The sequence below is a fragment of the Arachis ipaensis genome, chromosome B9 (assembly GCF_059453495.1).
Source record: "Arachis ipaensis isolate K30076 ecotype BB chromosome B9, ASM5945349v1, whole genome shotgun sequence".
Lineage (NCBI taxonomy): Eukaryota > Viridiplantae > Streptophyta > Magnoliopsida > Fabales > Fabaceae > Arachis > Arachis ipaensis.
Window position 1 is genome coordinate 112,706,146 of NC_142444.1, and position 16,696 is coordinate 112,722,841.

At 32.3% G+C, this 16,696-nt stretch overlaps 2 protein-coding genes and 1 pseudogene across 7 annotated transcripts; 1 reads left to right on the forward strand and 2 right to left on the reverse strand.

The window, feature by feature from the left end:
* The first annotated feature begins 1,087 nt into the window (after nt 1-1,087).
* LOC107619214 (22.0 kDa class IV heat shock protein) lies at nt 1,088-1,899 on the forward strand. Its single transcript, XM_016321458.3, has one exon. It carries the CDS (start codon nt 1,154-1,156, stop codon nt 1,757-1,759), a length of 606 nt encoding a protein of 201 aa, XP_016176944.1. The 5' UTR covers nt 1,088-1,153; the 3' UTR covers nt 1,760-1,899.
* Nucleotides 1,900-3,178: 1,279 nt separating this feature from the next.
* LOC107619213 (uncharacterized) lies at nt 3,179-5,219 on the reverse strand. 6 transcript variants are annotated; one of them, XM_021110476.2, is made up of 3 exons: nt 5,054-5,162; nt 4,615-4,677; nt 3,179-4,521 (listed from the first exon to the last, which is right to left on the reverse strand). In XM_021110476.2, the coding sequence occupies exons 2-3, from the start codon at nt 4,658-4,660 to the stop codon at nt 3,401-3,403; spliced, it is 1,167 nt and encodes a 388-aa protein (XP_020966135.1). In that variant the 5' UTR covers nt 4,661-4,677; nt 5,054-5,162; the 3' UTR covers nt 3,179-3,400. The 6 variants fall into 6 exon arrangements, with proteins under 6 accessions (XP_020966135.1, XP_016176943.1, XP_020966132.1 ...); XM_016321457.3 differs by lacking the exon at nt 4,615-4,677 and having other exon boundaries at nt 5,054-5,219; XM_021110473.2 differs by having other exon boundaries at nt 3,179-4,748; nt 5,054-5,213.
* A 9,223-nt stretch (nt 5,220-14,442) lies between these two features.
* LOC110267439 (uncharacterized) lies at nt 14,443-14,904 on the reverse strand (annotated as a pseudogene).
* Nucleotides 14,905-16,696: the final 1,792 nt, after the last annotated feature.

The window sequence follows — 16,696 nt, forward strand, 5'->3', positions numbered from 1 at the left end:
AAACTTCTCTTGACTATAATTCGTTCACTTTTTCAAATTGTGGAAGTCTGATATAAGTATAACTGACTGCCTGCATGTGCTGCACTTTTTTTTTGTCTCAGCTTGACACTCCTTCACCTTCGTCTCCTTCTTGTTATATAGCTTTATATTTTAGTAGATAGCAATTGCAGGTAGCCCATCAGTAACCAAATTGAACTAAAATAGCTATGTTAACATATCTCTCCAATCAATCTTTTCTTTTCTCTCTGAATTATATATAAGTCAAATAAGTCCCTTAAAATTTTGTTATAAGTAAAAAAAATCTCTAAACTTATAAAATATATGTCAATTTAGTCCTCTCAAAAGAAACAACTAGAAGGTGGGGAACAAAGGTGGAGGACGAATTTGTCTATTAAAAATGGCATCATTTGGTGTTTTAGCCACGTGTCTAGGGACTAATTTGTCTCAACGCAACGCGTATTATTTTACCTGATACCTTACACCTACAATCTCTACGTAAGAAAGAAAATGTTGTGTTAACTTATTTAACTTGGCTTGGGATTTATATAATATATATCTAACAATCTTAAAAATTGAAAACCTAAATTTTTTTTATGACAAATCTGTTGGAGCATAAGATTTTTAGAAATTTATTTAAGATATTAGTCTTTTTAGTAATTTTTTTTATGATATGTTTAAAATATGACTTTAGGACATATATGAGTAAGATCCTGATAAATAAATTTTTATGTCAGATTATTTTATTAGTAAATTTTGTTTGTCTTTAATATAAAAATTTAACACTAAAACTTATTTATTTAAAAAATAAATAATTAAAAATTAATTTAATAATTAAAATTTATTAATAATTAAAATAGTTTATTAAAAGTTTGGACTTTGGATACTACTAAATTTATTAATAACTAATATTAATACTCCACAGTTGAAAGTAGTATGTGCAAAAGACAAGAAGGCTCTGGAACATTTAGGAAAACTCTTGCACTCGCTCTTACGTTCCTATACTATCGAATCATAATGGAACATTCTCCATATCTCTACCACCAAATTAAAGCACATCCTTTCACACTATATATAGACACCAGAATTACACTTAACTCATCAGTCATCATCACTGCCAAGTCCAACCAAGTTCTGAATTCCAAGCACAACGAAAATGAGGCCACAAAAACTCAAGTTGCTGCTAGCATCATTGTTGTTGCTTATTGTTGCGCAATGTTGTTCCAACACAAAAGCTTCTCTCCTTCCTTTGATAGATCCTCCCACCTCTCTCTTATCTGACCTCTGGCCGGACCCGTTCCGAGTGCTGGAGCAAGTACCATTCGGGGTAGGCGGCAGGGACGAGCAAGCGGCGATGGCGCTCTCGCCGGCGAGAGTAGACTGGAAGGAGACTCCGGAGGGTCACGTGATCATGCTGGACGTGCCGGGGCTGAAGAGAGACGAGATTAAGATCGAGGTTGACGAAGGAAGGGTGCTGCGAGTGAGCGGAGAGCGCAAGAGGGAGGAAGAAAGGAAGGGAGATCACTGGCATAGGGTTGAGAGGTCATATGGAAAGTTCTGGAGGCAGTTTCGGATGCCGGAGAATGTTGACTTGGATTCTGTTAAGGCGAAGCTTGACAACGGTGTGCTTACTTTGATTCTTGATAAGTTGTCACCTGATAAGATCAAGGGTCCTAGGGTGGTTACCATTGCTCCTGGGGAGTCTGAGGGTGAGGGTCCCGCCAAACTCGACAACAGTGGCGCCAAGCGTCAAGAGCTTTGAATTTAGAGTCTTTTCGCGAGTTGAAGGGGATCATCATCACTATCGTCTTGCGTTTAATTTGTGAATAAGAGTATGTACAATGTAATGTTGCTTGCATTGTGTCTCCATGGATGAAGTTTGAGGTCCTATATATATGTGGCATATATACGCTACTAATACACAACTGTTTTGTTAATCTGCTGATGAATGGAAAAAGAGGTTTTTTAAATAACTAATTTTTCTTTGATCAATAATCAACCAATAAATTAGTGAATTGACAAATCTTAAAGGTTAAAAAGAAAAATTCAAAGGAGGATATTTTTTTTTTCCTCTTCAACTAATTTATTTTGATTGAAATAATACTAAGTTAATATTAATTTATTGCTTAAATTATTTTATTTATTTTAAAATTTAAATTTTTTATTTTAAATTTTAAATAATAAACAACAAAAGATCTGAAATAATAAATTTTAGTTTTAAAATTAATTAATATTAATTCATTATAAGTTAGTTTTTATATATTTTATCATATAACGAGAATATCAACAAGCAAATCAACTTGGCATAGTTTGGTCAGAGTTAGGCCATGAGATTGGTTTAAAAACAGTTTCTTGATCCGTAAAATAAAATTAGAAAGTCCACCAAAATCCATCCTCAATCGGCTTATCAAATTCTCTTCCGAAGATGTCTCCACAAAGCTCAAAGCATTTTTAGCCTAGGTCACTAGCATTCTTAGAAGAATAATGCTATATATTTAAATTTTTTTGTTAACTAAATTTAATTTAGTCTAATATAATAAAAATTAATTATAATTAACATTATTTTAGGTCTTATTGTTTAATTTAGATAAATTTAATTCATAAAAAAATTTAAATGTATAGCATTATTTTTGTTAAAATTGCAACCAAAAGAATCCGAAGATCTGTTGTCTCCATTTAAGATAAAACATAGATAGCTAGCGATAAATTAAATTTAACTTGTAGCACAAATTTATCAATGTCGTGCATGCTTTTGATTTGTTTTCTAGTTTTTAGAGGCAGATGTTTTGTAAGTCCGGAGATTCAAGACCTTTTCTTACTGACTTTCCATATATCAAAAGCAAATCCTCTAGTCTTGTATTATTTATCTGATTCTAGTGGCTTAAATTACTTGTTTTTTTTTTTTTTTTTGTTCTTTTAAAAAGGGGGTAACAGTGATTGATTAGCACTTGAAACTGGAAAAAGAATTATTTAACTTTACAGCATCTTTAAAATGTTTTAGGTTTGTGTAATAAATTTCGATAAAAGAAAAATTCCATGATTTGTTCTTTGTCATTCACCCTAGGCAATAGGCATCTAACATATAAATCCCCTGACAAAAATAGTTTTCTTTTAGATACAACCAACGTGACTTCACTTAACAGTAGACTGTAGACCTCTACTTTTCTACAAAAAGTTCTACATACGAATGAATTAGATTACTCAAATTTCTAGTAACAAGAATCCAATATCAATGGTAAAAGAATTAGAAGTGTCTGCGATTCAATAACTAGAATTATAAACTTTTCAAGTTTCAACTGGAGTATGCCATATATGCACATAAAATCAAATGATTAAAAATCTACAATCAAAGACTAGATTCTTTACTGTCACCATTAACTGCTTCTATACTTCTTTATCTGCATTATTTGGAAGTTGGAAACTCTATTGACATCTTCCCCAAAGATTTTGTTAGCATGTCAGTCATAGTATTAGAGCCTGCAGATGGCATGGTTGCTTGGACTCCGCTTGTCCTTTCTTCTGGCTTCTCACAATTGTCTTGATCATAACTTTCAGATTCTCTCAAAAATGTTTCCCCCGTCTCATTTGCTTTCTGGCTATCATTAGTATCCGGATTAAGAGCAGCTAGTTTTGTACTAAGCGCATTTACAGCAACGTCCATAAAATGGTTACGAAGCTCCACCTGGTAGATGCCTTTTGCAATGCCGCTCTCTTTAGGTTGGCTTGTCCCGCTATATTTGAAATCTGGCTCCTTTGTGTTTCGCTCATCAGAGCCGGTCAAGCTCATATCCTCCAAGGCACTTCTTATCTTGGAAGGATTAAAGTAACTTCTTTTAGCAACAGGGTGCTCCTCTTGGGAGGCATTTTCCCTCTCTGTTACTTGCTCCTCATTGCGCTTTCGCTTTACTTTCTGATACATCTGTTGAACATCTTTTTCTTGAGTTGCAGAGGAACCCTGACAAGTTTTTCTCAGTAATGTACTGCCATGAAAGTTGCTTACATCATGTGCCTGTGGATTGACAGTGTGCAAACCCCTGGAGCGCCTCCTTGCTGATAAAACCCTCCGTCTATCTAGTTCAACTGCCATAAATTCTTTGTTGCAAACAAAACACAAAAGTCTACAGTTAACTTTAACTCTAGGGTACAGGAATACAAGCTTGCACCTACGGCACATAGTCCAAAATGTACTTGATCTTGATGCAGGTGAATTGTCCTTCTGAATCTTTGCATTTGAAGAGGCAGCCTCAGTAACATTGTGATCACAATTATCCCCCTCTTGTGATGGTATATATTCACACTCAGTTGCAAGTTTACATGTTTCCACCTTCACCTCCTCATCGAATGCTGGGGCATTAATCTTCTCATCGAACATTGCCCTCTTAGCCTTATCCGACAGCACACTCCATGCTTGCGAAACAAGTTCAAAGGCCCCATCTGCGCCAACAAACTTGTTCTCCTCAGAGTGAATCAGGGAAGCTAAACTCATGTACGATTCCCTCATTATGGCAACATCGTCTTGCGCACCTACACCAAGCATAGTGTACCAATCAATTTCACCATTTATTTTGATCTTAGCAGCCAGGTATATACCAAATATTTTTATCATCTGCTTAATACCCTCAAGACCAGGAAACAAATTTCGAGCCATACAAGCGAACCTCATTGCAGTATAAACATCACCTGCAGCAAACATTTTCTCAGAAATCTCTTTGGCTCTGATGGCCTTATGCTTATTTGACTCATCCATGTGCCTGCGGAAATATTAAGATACAATCCACACTTCTCTTCTGCACTCAAAAACTACACAGCAGGATCCTCCATTGATAGGGTTATGAAAACAATTTATAAATTTTCATAGGAATGCATTCATTCTCTACTGTGATCAATAAAGTGCATTATAATCACTAACCATCAAATGATCGGAAACCCCTTTCTTTTCCTCCCTCTTCTTTCGTTTTCTACAATTCTAAGTTTCTAAGTTCTAACTGCTACCTAACAGCATACTGAGAGTAAAATTGAAAAGAGAAATAGAAACTTCGAAGATAATTTGAAATACCTCAAATCTCGATGATGCTGTTGGAGAACTGGTGGAAGAAGGAGAAGAGAAGAAAGATCAAATAATGGGAGAAGAAAGAACTTATTTTTAGGCAAATCCTGCTTTTGCTGACTTGATTCTTTGCTTGTGGAAAAAACCGCAGATTCGGGGAAGTTCGTTTTGCAATTTTCAAAATTAATTCAAATATGGGAAATTGGGAATATATCTATTTATTATGTCTTTTCTCTTAATTGTTTTGTCTGGTATAATTTTTTATTATATAATTTTTAAATTTAATTTAAAAAATATGTGAGAAAAGATATTAAATAATAAGATTATATTTAATAAAATAAATAATTAAAAAATAAAAAATAAAAATTCCATTTCAGGAGAAGATACAATTTGTTACCAAAATCCAACCTTTTTTTTAATATTGTATTGTTAGAGGTGAAATCCTTTATCATGAACTAAACTGTGTATTAAACACAACTATGGTCATTTACAAAACGTCAATTGTGTTTCTTCAATTAAAATAATATTTTTCTAACAAAACGTCACTAATATTTTATGTTTTAATAATTAAAATAATATTTTTTATTACAAAACATCAGTGATGTTTTGTTTTTTGATGATTAAAAAAATTTTTTATTACAACACATCAGTAATATTTTTATATTTCACATTAAAATTATCCATATATAAAAATTTTAGCCTACCAAAATCCCTCCTAACGTGTTTGGATCACTTTTCCTTTTTTGCATTTAGTCAAACTTTTACGGAGGAGTATGTCAATTTTTTTTAACTTGTAAAATTTTTAAATATTTAATTTTGAGAATTTAATTTTTAAAATTTAAATTTAGCATATAAAATTCAAAATTTAAAATTAAGTTCAAAATTTAGAATGAAAAAATCAATTGATATTGACATTGAAAAAGTTAGCTCGCTATTAAGTTCAAATTTTATTATTCAAATTTCTTTGACAATTTTATATTTTATCTTTTTCATTTTTTTCTTTTAATTTTAAGCAAAATTTTTAATCATGTCATATATATACAAAAAAATCAGTTACTAAATTAATTATTTATAAAAAATATACATTAAAATAAATTAAATAATATATATTTATATATAATATATAGTAGTTAATTTGATTGTTAATTTTTTGTGTGTATGTATAACATTACTTTGCTATTTTTCGATGTGAGGATTATAATATTTTTGTTTTTTAAACTAGAATTATTAAGATGATTCTTTGTATTAAAATAATTCTCTTGTTTTAGTCTTTAAATTATATGTAAAACATAATGTTTATAATTTTATATTTAAAAAGTACACCAAATCTCTTTTAAGCCTAATCTAATAGTCAATAGATATAGTACATAAGCTTACGTTAACAAGAAAATTTTCATAAACAAATTAAAAATATCTTTTCAAAAACAATTAAACAACATTTAAATATCAAATTATTTTTTGGAGCAAAAATCAATTAAGTCCATCTCGATTACGACCAAATTGGTTGGATTCCAACAACCGATTATGTTTTTTTGTATTTTTTTTTCTTTTTACATTTGTAATATATGTATTATTTTTAGTAGTGAAATTTTTATAGTTGCTAGAAATAAATTTTCAAAGTATAATTTGACTTAAATATTTTTAAAATTAGTAATTCATTATTTAATATTATTTAAAATATTATTACATAGTTCTAAAATTGAACTGTATCGGTCGGTCAAATAAAAAACTGAAGACTAATCCGATTTAGTTTGTAAGAACCATTAATAGAAGTGAGGTTTGGATGAGCATCGTTGCTGATAAACATCCAAAATTGAAAGAACCATTATGTCAAGAATCAAGATACTAATAAACTAAGTTCGTGGTTATGTACTGATTTTATACGAGAAAAACAAATTTTTACTATTGGCGGTTATCTCTCACATGAAAATAATGATAGGATGGTATTTCAATTTAGGTTTAATTACTCTGTTGTTTTTATAGTTTTGTAAAATTTTTAATTAAATTTTTATATTTTTTTTTAATTGAGTTCTTGTACCAAATTTTTTTTTAATTAAGTCCTTTTTAGTAGTAATTGACTTAATTTTATAGAGACCCAACTAAAAAAAAATGGTACAGAACCTAAATAAAAGGAAAAAAAAGTGTAGTCAATTAAAAAAAAATTGATTCAAGGGCTCAATTAAAATAAAAAAAGTATAGGGACTTAATTGAAAATTTTGCGAAACTATAGGACCAGAAAAATAATTAAACCTCCAGTTTATTGTTACAAATAATCATATTGCAACTGTGCCACAAGAAGTTGAGAATATTATTTAATTTAGAGTAAATGTCGATCCTAACTATTTGTCCGATGAATTTTGCATTTCTTAATAAATATAAAAATTTAAATTGATCTCTATCTATTTTTATATATGTACAATTTCGTCTTTACAATCGATTTCCAACAAATCACTTGCTGATGTGTCAGTAAGTTGTACACGTGGATTTTTCTCTTTCATAATTGAGACAAATCACCTCCTGGACCTTTGACAAAACATTGCATTCCATAAATAAGCGTTATCATCTGGGTGTTCAAAGTTGTTTATGATTTTTTCTTTATTATTCATTATCTTCATTATATGTAGAGTGAAAATAAGCGTTTTTCTCCCAAAGAAGACTATGGCTACAGAAGTTAGAGACTCTTCTTTACGAACCATGGAGAAAAGTAGTAAAGCTGGAAACAATTTGTGCTGGAGTCCAACTCTGAGTTCCACTGGGAGTATAGGAAAAAGGGTAAACCAAGGCAAGAAAAAATTTGTGGCACCCAGATATCATTGTGGCACATATGCAATATTGTTTAAATTTAGCACCGCAGAAAATCTGAACATGCTTTTTTTTTTCTCTTATTTTAAGGTAAGATTCTTTAAATTTATTTTGTTTCAAAATTTGTTGTTGTTACCATGGAGTGTTATTTATCGCATACCGTAGCTCCACATTGCAAATATTTGCTTGGCTTGAAGAATATATTGCTTTATATACACATAAAGCCGATATCAATCAGAATGGAGTGGTTGAAAGTTTGAAGAAGATGGAGGAAAGATTGGAGGCACTGGAAGTCATGATGACAAAGTAGAGAACTGAAAAAATATTTGGAAGCAACACTAAATGCAGAACCCTAACCACTTTTTTAATTGGAATTGCAGTTACACTTCTAATTTTATCAATTTTCAGTGGATTAATTGATAAAAATATAAATTTGTTTGGTGTTGTATTTTGTGTAGGTTTGCTGAAGGAAAAGGAAAAGTAGCAGCTAGGGTTTCATTTAGGAATAGGGTAAAAAGTGTGTTAATAGAATTAGGGTTTGTGTATAAAATTGGGGATTTTGGGTTTAATTTGAATAAGATAATTTTAATAAAATTGGAGCATAGAGTACTAATTTTTAAAAAAACTAATTTAATCTCTAAAGTTACTTTAAAATATTTGTGGTATAAAAATATTAATTGATTCTCAATGAATTATTCTAATTGAAAATACATGGTAATATAATTAAATTTCTTTATCTTTAAACTTAAGGTATTAAATGATATAAATATAAATTATCTAAAATTAAATCATATAAAATTATTATTATTTCATAACTTCCAACTTCATAATTTAAACATAAAAAAATAATTCAATAATTATAAAATTAGACAAAATTCTAATTTAAATAGCCAAACCTCATTATTTTCGAATTTCTTAGAACTTTAAATCATAAATAGGAAAATAATCTATAAGTATAGAGTTTGGATAAAAACCTTAATTTTTATTTCAAATCCAATTAATTGCCTTTAATTATTTTTCAATAAAAATAATTTCTAAAATTAAAACTATAAATAAATATATATAATTTGAGATTAGTTCAAAATAGGACTTTTCAAAAGTCTTTGGTCTTACATCCTACCCACCTTATAAAAATTTTCGCCCTCGAAAATTGATACAAAATGAGAGAGATTTTCATATTACTTCACTTTTGAACTTATTTAAAGAAATGGCAACAAGTCCTCAATATATATATATATATATATATATATATATATATATACACACACAAATAGTTTCAAATACCAGAATTTTCATATGGCATAAAAATATAAAGGATATAAGTATGATGTGAAACATAAGTTACAAGATAGACTTGATGTGCAAGATGATATGTTTCAAATATTTGATGGTAAAGCAATGCGGCAAAAGGTTATAACACAAGTTGGGGTTAAAATGATGTGCTTAACGTCCACATACTGATCTTATATCAACTTTAGAGATTCAATTATTCAAACTTCAACATAATTTATCTCCATCATTTTTAACCGTACTTCATTGAGCAACTCATCCGAAGGTTCTCAACTTTGTTAAACACTTTGCAATCCTTACTACTGGTTATAAGTCCCACATCAACAAAACTCTTTCACGTAAAACAAGGTTTCACAACTCCCTGTGATGTCGTACACTTATTCACCTTTTGCATTCACCAAACGTGTCCTAAAGGACTAATGTGTCGTATACTAAGTCTAATGGTCGCACAAAATGCTAAAATTAATCTCGAGTATACTTAGAAGGATAGTAGACCATAGAAAAGAAAGAAAAGTAAAAAGGATCGTGTTCGTGAGAATTTGAAAGAATTATTGAAATCACAAGTAGACAAGGATAAACAAGTAATGAAGAATGTTGGAAAAAGCATCAACTGATAACTTTAAGAGTAACTCTTGAGTCAAAGGGATTGGATAGGATCAATAAGATGAAAAATAACACAGTATTTTGAAACGAATTCAAGCTAAATCAAGAAATATGAGGTTTACAGAAGAAGAATATCCAAACCAAAAACAAAGTTTATAGAACTCAAGAGTATGGTTTAAAAATATTTTCGAATGCATTGTTCGTAAAGAATGGAAAACTTAAGGGAAAATCATTTCATGTTCTGAAAGAGAAAATGGATAACAAACATCCTTCAAAAGATTAATAAAAGCATAAATGTGGCACTATTTCAATATAAATTCAAGTGGAAATAGATTACACAAACTTTGTAAATGGAAAGATTAATTTGGCTAAGAGCAAAATTGTATTTTCTATTCTTTTTTTTTAAGCATGTATGAAAACTATAATCTTGTTGGAAGAAAATCTGAGATAAATTTTTACTCATAAAAGAAAAGATGATGCATTACAACCAAACAGGTTTAAATCACATAGAAATTTTCAGAGTATAAGGTAAAGGAGTGTACGCTAAATTGAAAGCGATTTTATTAAAACTTCAATAGATGTATCGCCCCAAAACAAGTTCAAATTACACCAAAGAGAGGCACTGCTTAAGTAAAGCAATTCTAGTCAGGGACAACTTTGCATAAAAATAAATCGAAACTTGTTTAAAAAGGTTTAAGACAAAACTTCAATAATATACTTTAAGTCACAACTTTATAAGGATGTTCAATAATATTTTTTATGTGCTAAAAAAAAGAAACTAACTCATTTTAAGAAAGAGACTTAAATTAAAGGATTTCAATTAGGATTCATAAAGCATGTCACTCATAGAAACAAAAAGCTTAAGAAGAAACTTAACAACTTAAAAAAGTTGATTCAACACTTAAATTTCTTCAAAAGAATTTAAAACCTTTTCAAAAATGGTTCAAAACAAAATTCTGAAAGTATACTTGAAATAATCGCCTCGCAAGTATCATTTAAGAAGATCACGATGTGCTTAAAATGAAATCAGTCCATGGAAGAAAGGACCTTTAATTAAGGGAATTCAAACAAGAACTCACTGGGTATGGATTATCAAATGAGTTTTCAATTGGTCTAAAAGAATACAAAACACGCCAGGAAGACAACTCAATCAATAGAAAATTCTCAAGAAAGAACCTTTGACTAAAGAAAGACAAATAAAAGGACAAATGGTGCATTAGATGGAAACGAATTAAAGTTGATTCGGATGAGAATGAGATTCGCAAGAAATGGAAAACTAAGACTAATGGTGACGTTTAAAAAAATAAAAGGGTAGTTAAAAACAGAATTAAATATGACATCCACAGAAATAAAAAAGTTTAAGAAAGAAATTGGTCCATTCATGAGAATAAAGACATGAGTCCAACATTTTTTTTGTAAGAACAACAATTGCATAAATAATATAGTATGCTAAACCAAATTCGAATGAAAAAAATAAATTAGGTGAAGCTTACCAAACAAAACCAACTGGAAAGAGACAAAAACCTTTCTTTGAAAAATATCTAAATATATAGTCAAATCAGGATATTCGCAAAAACTGTAATAAAATTGTTAGAAAATCAAATTGTATTTAAAGTATATATACATTTCCATAAATCAGTGAAGAAACAGGCGAGGTATTGGAAACAACTAGTTTTAAACTGTATAAGAAACTTTTAACGTTTATATAAAGAAGTACATATCAAATTAAAAGTGGTTGTATATTTCAAATCAAAAACGGTTTTGTTAAGATTTAAAGAATGGCTGTAATTATTGTCAAATAAGAGGAAAACTAAATTACAATTTATTTACAAAAGACTCGAAATATGAATTTAAAAAGCTGTCCTGCATCAAAACAGATTCAAATGTATATAAAAAATATGTGATTCAAAAAGAAGTGCCTAAATAAAGAAGGTAAATACACCAAGGGTTTTAAACAGGCATATGCAGTTAGGATCAAACAAAAGCGTACGTGAACAAGAGAGTAGGATTGAAAGATAATCTGTTCACTTTCCAAGAAAAGTATCGCAGACAAGAACCTTAGAGCATACCAAGCAGGAATAAGATAAGTGATATTCGCAGAGTTCAAGACACCTAACCGAGTAACCTCAAGAATTAACTCCTAACGTTCCCAAAACCTGCGATTCGCATTACCTATGACTCGCATATTGTCTATGATAACCCATTGGTGTTTCCATATACATAATTCACTAGTGTTAAGCCGGCCAAACTTAATACCAGGAATTATGCAATGCAAGACTATTGGCATTAATCAATAGACCGTCATGTGCATAAAGCTCTAATTCTCGTTATTCAAACAAGACCTGCTACATGACAAACTCTCAGAGTATGCAATTGAAGCATAAACAATCCATTCGCAAGGCTCTACAGGAAAGACTGCTTTGATACCATAATGTAACACCCTCACTATTAGAAGTCACGCTTTCGGCTGCGCTACTCTGATAGCAAGGAGTATTACGACTACTTTACATACTAAATACTAAAATAGGAGCATGTGACTCAACACTGTATCGCTGATTTCCTTGAAAACCGGAAATAAACACTTTATCTTAAGAAAAATACAAACAGGCATAGATTCATATACAAGATTCCTTACATAATAACTCATAATATAATATACATATAAAACATACAATTCCTATCCCTCTTACAAACTTGTAATAACAAAGACGAGGGAATAAAATAATCTAATTAATACAACAACATATCAACCAAACGCAGTATAACTCTTCTTAACGCTTCTTCATCCGGTTCCTGAAAAGGTAAAGCTGTAGGGGGGTGAGAACCTAACCACACGGTCTCACCACGGAGTTTCAAAGTTGTCATAAGAAGATATTCAATAAGAAAACTGTTTTCAGATTCTGTGATTATCATTGTCTTATAAATACTTCTAAAATCCAATAGCTAATCGTTCAAAACCTTTTCAAAAAGGCAGTGTTTAACATTTTTAGAAATTCAAAATCTTTCCTTTCTCATAAGCAAATCTCAATCAGAAAAAAAAACCACACAATCAAACAACACAGTCATTAATTCAGCACCAAGGTTCATTCTCAAATGTAGCACGCCAGGACAAACACAGGCAAGACAGACAAGGAAAGCACAAGTAGGTAGCAGCTACAGCAAATAGTTCAAGTAGCAGTTAAGAACAGTTTAGAAATTAGGCAAACCAAAACAATTTCAAACCCAAGCAAAGCATACGAATGCATATGATGCATGCCTGTCCTATGGCTGATGAGGCTCATCTGTCGGTTATCCAGCCAACCCAACAAGTCTGAATTGTCCTTAGACCATCCCCCGACGTGCATCCCCAAGAGTCTATGCATAGCTTTTTCTCAAATAATCAATATTGCTCAATAGGGGTAACATTCCCGGGAATTTATATAGTGCCCGGTCACACTTACGTCGTAGGGTCAACAGAGTATCGAGTTTTCAACCTGGTACACGTGGTGGCAAGCCACGGCACTTAATCCAGGGAACCTCGTATCTCAGATATTTCAAATTCATAAGCCATATAAATAATTCATTCATCATTTATCAACATCTAAGCCATTCTCAATATCATCATCATTCGTCAATCCATATCCATTTCCATATTCATTCAAAAATCATATTTCAAATCAATCCTCATCATCCTTCTTTTCGTTTCGTTCACTAACAATTCTCAATCCAAAACATAACTTTTTCTTTGATAAATGAAGTATTCTTAAATTATATAATGCTTAAAATTAAACCTTTTAAAATAACTACTTCAAATGAAACTTCTAATTTTATAAAATTTCGGCAGCATCTCCTCTAAAACTCGGATTCTGCTACCCTTTTCGGGTCCCATCCAAACATTTCTCAAACCTTTCCAAAACCTCAATCATTTTCCAAGATTCGGCTAGTTCCAATATCAAATAATTTTCAAAGCGAATCAGTGCCCATAATAGATCTCTTTTTAAAATCAAACCAGCTCAAATACTAATCATTTATAAAGTCACTAACTCAAAATTAAACCATTTCCAAAGCCAGTTCCTTTACATCATCAAAAATAGCTTCAAAACCAAGAAAAGCCATTTTTCATAATAATCAACTAAATAACCTTTCAAACTAATTTCTTTTCAGCAATCACAAACTACTCAAGCAGTCAAGCAATCAGTCATTCAGTCCAGCAAACAACCACATTTAGAAGACAATTATAATCACAGGCATATGTTCTCTCGCATTAATATCTATTTATCACAACTCTGTAATATAAATTAGATTTTAAGAAAAAACCCTACCTCATTCGCGATTCAACTACGCGACAAACTGCATTTCTATTCTTATCCCACAACAACAGCATCAATACTGACCATTCCAGGAGTAGCCACAGCCTCTAAACACAACCTTAGCTCAATCCTAAAACATTAATGTTGCGTAAAACTCAATAATCTATAACAGAACATCAGCTAAAAGAGTTTGGAACAAGGAACGACTTACTGGGCTGACGAATGATCGAGAAAACGGAGCAACAGCAGCCCCGATGACGACGCAGCACCTTGATGCTGTATGTAGCAGCCATAGAACTCAGCATTCAAGACCCGTAACTCGATCCTATGACACCAAGACCCCAGATCCTCAAACAATTTAAAACAAAAATACTAATTTAAAGATTTCAGAATGCATCGCTTACCCAAACAGACTTAGGCCTCAGTGGTGGTTTTTGGTGGCAGTGGCAGCGGCGTGGAGCTCCGGTAACGCAGAGGCGCGGCTAGAAGCTTCAGCAGCGGCGGATCTGGCGACGGTTCAGACGGAGACGGCGCCGACAACGCGAGCTACGACTGGGCACGGCGGCTGGACAGGTCGCGGCCTTCCCTGGTTTCTCTCTCTCTCACCTGGGGATCCTCTCTCTGCCCGTCGTTCTGCTTGACGGCGACGGACTCCGAGGCGGCGACGGCGGCGTCACGTGCAGTAGCAATCCATGATGATGACGATGGCAGCGCTGGTTTCATGGCGAGAAGGACGGCGGCAATGGGCTTCACGGCAGAGACGACGATGACGACCGGAACCCGCGAAGACGACGACAGACCCAGCTTCGACGGCGACAGCTCCTTCGCGAGCTCCTTCCCTCTCTCCTCGTGTTCGCCTCTTTCTCTCTCCTCCATTGTTGGCGACGACAGCAGTGACTAGCAGTGGGCTGGGCGCAGCTGGGCGGCGGCGGGATGAGCTCGACGGCGAGGCGTGGTGGCGCGGCCGCGATGCTCCTCCTTCCCCTCTTCTCTTTTCTCTCCGTGGATCCCTCTCCTCCTTCCCTTTTTGTTTCATTTTCTTTTCTGAAGGAGTTGTGTGGTGTTGTATTTTATGTATGTTTGCTCAAGGAAAAAAAAAAGTAGCGGCTAGGATTTCATTTAGGAATAGGGTAAAAAGTGTGTTAATAGAATTAGAGTTTGTGTATAAAATTGGGGATTTTGGGTTTAATTTGAATAAGATAATTTTAATAAAATTGGAGCATAGAGTACTAATTTTAAAAAAAAACTAATTTAATCTCTAAAGTTACTTTAAAATATTTGTGGTATAAAAATACTAATTGATTCTTAATGAATTATTCTAATTGAAAATACATGGTAATATAATTAAATTTCTTTATCTTTAAACTTAAGGTATTAAATGATATAAATATAAATTATCTAAAATTAAATCATATAAAATTCTTATTATTTCATAAGTTCCAACTTCATAATTTAAACATAAAAAAATAATTCAATAATTATAAAATTAGACAAAATTCTAATTTAAATAGCCAAACCTCATTATTTTCGAATTTCTTAGAACTTTAAATCATAAATAGGAAAATAATCCATAAGTATAGAGTATGGATAAAAACCTTAATTTTTATTTCAAATCCAATTAATTGCCTTTAATTATTTTTCAATAAAAATAATTTCTAAAATTAAAACTATAAATAAATATATATAATTTGAGATTAGTTCAAAATAGGACTTTTCAAAAGTCTTTGGTCTTACACTATGCACCTGGCAGGGATGGTAGGTCAATCCCGCCTGTCGAGGTCGCGGTGGCGACGTAAGGGCGGTGGTTAGTGCCGCTTACGTTGAGATGTGAAGTCTATGGCAGAGTATCTCGCTCACATCCGGATTACAAGAGTGTGCCCGACACTATATCCGTGGGTAGTGTGCCCGACACTATATCTGTGGGGGGATCCCAGTTATATTCATGACCGAAAGGCGACATCTCCATGGGGATGTGTCAGGTTGGCAGTTGAACCGACGATGAGATATCACAGCCAAATAAGACAGACATTCATCATATGCATATTTTATCTGTTTGTTTTCTTTGCTAACTTGCATTGTTTACCTAATTGTATAACATGATTATTTGCTTCTTGAATTTCTTGATATACATGATTATACTTATGTTTTACTTGCATTGTTATTACTTGTGTTTTCTGCTGGGATTGAGGAGGTTCGGAAGGTGGTGGCGATGGGATCGCATGGAGGTTAGGCTGGTGAAGACTGTGGGACAGCGGTGTAAATGTTAGATTACCCTTACTTTCATTATGGTTTTAAAGTGATGGTTTTAAACTTTAGTATGCTTTAAGCTTGAATATTTATAATTGATATGAAGTTCTAGGATTGCCTCTGGCGTCCCAGAGTCTTATATCTCACATTACTGGGCACTGTTACCATAATGAGAACCTCCGGTTCTCATTCCATACTTTGTTGTTGTTTTTCATATGCAGGGCATAACCTACCTCGGTGAGTTGCGAGATGGTGACAGAGCGAAGGATCTTGATTATCTTTTGGAGTCTTTTAATTTCTTTTGTTTAGTACTCCTACTTTTGTATTTATATTTGCCTTAGAGGCTTACTTTGAGAGAGATATATTGTATATGTTGGTTTTACTTTCAAAGCTCTGTATGTCTATATGTAACTAGTTGGCC